Source organism: Galeopterus variegatus, unplaced genomic scaffold, assembly GCF_000696425.1.
Source record: "Galeopterus variegatus unplaced genomic scaffold, G_variegatus-3.0.2 Scaffold2343, whole genome shotgun sequence".
NCBI lineage: Eukaryota > Metazoa > Chordata > Mammalia > Dermoptera > Cynocephalidae > Galeopterus > Galeopterus variegatus.
In genome coordinates this window covers 24,411-27,143 of record NW_007728454.1, presented here as the reverse complement: position 1 = coordinate 27,143, position 2,733 = coordinate 24,411, and the positions used below count along the sequence as shown (strand labels likewise).

The 2,733-nt window shown below is 33.0% G+C and overlaps 1 protein-coding gene across 1 annotated transcript in view; it reads left to right on the top strand.

Annotated features, from left to right (window-relative positions):
* The window catches only part of DSC3 (desmocollin 3), a 55,281-nt gene that overhangs the window by 47,037 nt on the left and 5,511 nt on the right, over nucleotides 1-2,733 (top strand). Inside the window, exon 14 of the mRNA XM_008581387.1 lies at nucleotides 4-51. Coding sequence (XP_008579609.1) covers nucleotides 4-51 — 48 coding nt within the window. The remainder of the gene's footprint in view (nucleotides 1-3; nucleotides 52-2,733) is intronic.

The following is a 2,733-nucleotide window of genomic DNA, read 5'->3' as shown; positions in this document are numbered from 1 at the left end:
CAGCAAAACTTGATTATATCAAACACAGAAGCACCTGGAGATGACAGAGTGGTAAGTAATTTTTTAAATGAGTCTTTATCTCTATCTCCTATAACTTCTTTTACTCATCCTCATGAAGTTCTTTCAAAATTTAGAGTTAATTTATATTTTTAATTGGGTCAGATTTTGTAGGCATAAATATTTTGTCTGTCAATATTCAAATATTTATATAGTGATATTTATTAAACTTCTTAATAGATGTTATTGTTTTACTTATCTTTTTTCACTCTCTAGTGTTATGATTTAAAACTTGTGCCTTTGATATTGTGAATTTATTATAACGATAAACTTTTTGGCTGCTCTCTGCAGTGTACATTTTCAGATGTTGTTTGTTTATTTAACTCTTTGCCCATTTATAATAGAAAAAAAGAAGCTTGCTAAAAATTCTCGAGACAACTAAGAAAATATCAAAGAGATATATGTAAAAAATAAAATGGGGAGGTATTTGGAAGATCACTGCCTTTCTCTTTTCTTATATAATTTTTGGACCTCAGAGGTGCTTGTCTCTGTGTTTTCTGTTTTGTGGGAAGTATATTATAAAAGTACTCACAAGGCATGTTATCTCCTCAAAAAGATTTATTTACTGGGAAATAGAATCTACTTTTGTGGAAAAGATAGATAGGAACATGACAATAAACCGATACGATAAAGCACTGTCAGAGTTTAAAGGTACTTATGATTCATAAATATACTCCCGTAGTTTGGAACAACTAGAAAGGCCTGGTGAAAGAGCTGTAGTGTACTTTGTAATTTAAAGAATAAAAAGGGTTTGAAAGTGAAGAGATGGTGGGAATAGCTAAAGAAGAGGAAACATGCTAAAGAATAAGAAAGGAGATGACAAAATTTAGGGACTATTCAACGAACAGTAAATAAATTGGTTTAGAATGAAAGGAATCATGCATTGGAATAGAGGCTTGAAACTTGTTAGGTATTGGGAAAGCAGATATGAGAGAGAACCAGGGGATGGGACTTTGATATGCCACACTAGGGATTTTGGATTTATCGTCTTAATCAGGGAGAGCCTGTCAAGGCTTTTCTGCAAGAGTGCTCCATAATGTGAGAGGTGTGATGCTCAGCCAGTAGGGGGATCAGTGAGGACAGGAAGACATCAGACATGGGGAAGATGAAGGCTTATGATCTTTTAATAGTTTAAGCATGGGATAACTCTACTAGGATGATGGTAATTGATATGTTAGGGATGTATAAGAAATATTTTTAAAGTATAAATGATAAGGTTATTGACAACCTTATCAACAAAGTCAAAAGTGCAGACAAAGTGGTAAAGGCCATAGCTAGGGACAATGGCTACATCTCAGTCTTTTTCTCTATCTCAGGGTGAAAATACCTCTCTTATCTACTGTTTCTCTCTTTCCACTCTTCCCCATCATCATGCAGAGTCATAGTCCATCTATGCTTGACATGCCTACATGTGGAATCCTGCAATTATCTCTTCAGGTAGAAAATAGGTTTGGTACTTTGATAGTCCTTGACTCATAGTAAGTTTTTATTTTATATCTAAGAATGGAAGGAATGAACCTTATTTAGTATTTATTCTTTGCCATTTAATGCTTGAACTGATGATATTGATTGGTCATTTCACCATGTTAACTGTTCTCTGTTAGGAATTCTTCTAAGAAGGACTCGGAATTATTAATTTACTCAAGAGCATAGTTTTAGGCAAATTTTTATAAACTATAACAAAATTTTATAGTGAATATATAAACTCAATTTAATACAATGAGTAAAGGTGATGATTTTAGTTTTGGATCAGAGTTTCAGTTGAAGACAATCAGATGAGGTTAGGAGTTGGATGAAAAATCAGGACTGGAAAAGTAAATCTGGAAATTATTGACATGGATAAGGAGTCCATGTGAGAATAAACTTTGGAGAATGCAGATGGCGGGCAGGAAGATAAGAGCTTGCACTGTGGGCTCAGCATCGATTTTAGGTTATTTTCAATTCTCCTTTAATTAGCTTGGAAGTATGATCTCTAAACATACATTTATTATGACAAAATTATACCATCAAGGAGATTTAATAATCAGGATTTTTTCCCTAGTAATACTATTTTACTGTAACAGCAACCAAAGTGAAAAAATATAGGGTAGCACTGCCACCAAATGGCTAGTTTTTAGTTCTCTTTTCTGGTATTTTTTTCTAAGGCAATGAGCTAGCGTGTGTGACTTTTGTAGAAATATTTCAGGTTCAATAAATGATCTGAACTTGAAAATCTTTCAGTTTATTTAGAGACTGCACATTGAATAGAAAAAATTAAATTTATAGGATGGCACAATGGAGAGTCTAATTATAATGGAAGTTCCTGTCATGAAAGTAACGATTTATAATTACAGCTGAGGTTACCACTATATCTAAACTTCTGACCTGTGGCCCAGAGGGTTGGAGTGAAGTTCCAGTATTAAGTTAATGTTGAATCAAGTCTTTTTCATTTTAAAGCATTTACTTGACTCTTTGTCCTTCTCTAATTCTGCCATATCTCTTTTCCTTGGAAACTGAATTTTCTGAAAGAAAAATTTATGCTTGATTTCTCTATAACATTACTTTTGTTTATTCAGTATTCCTTGGAAATTCTTTTGACAAAGATCACCAAAGGCCACTTTTTACCTGAATCCAATGGGCATTTACTTTATTTGAACCAGTCGTTACCATACCCTGATTTTTTTTTTTTTTTTTTTT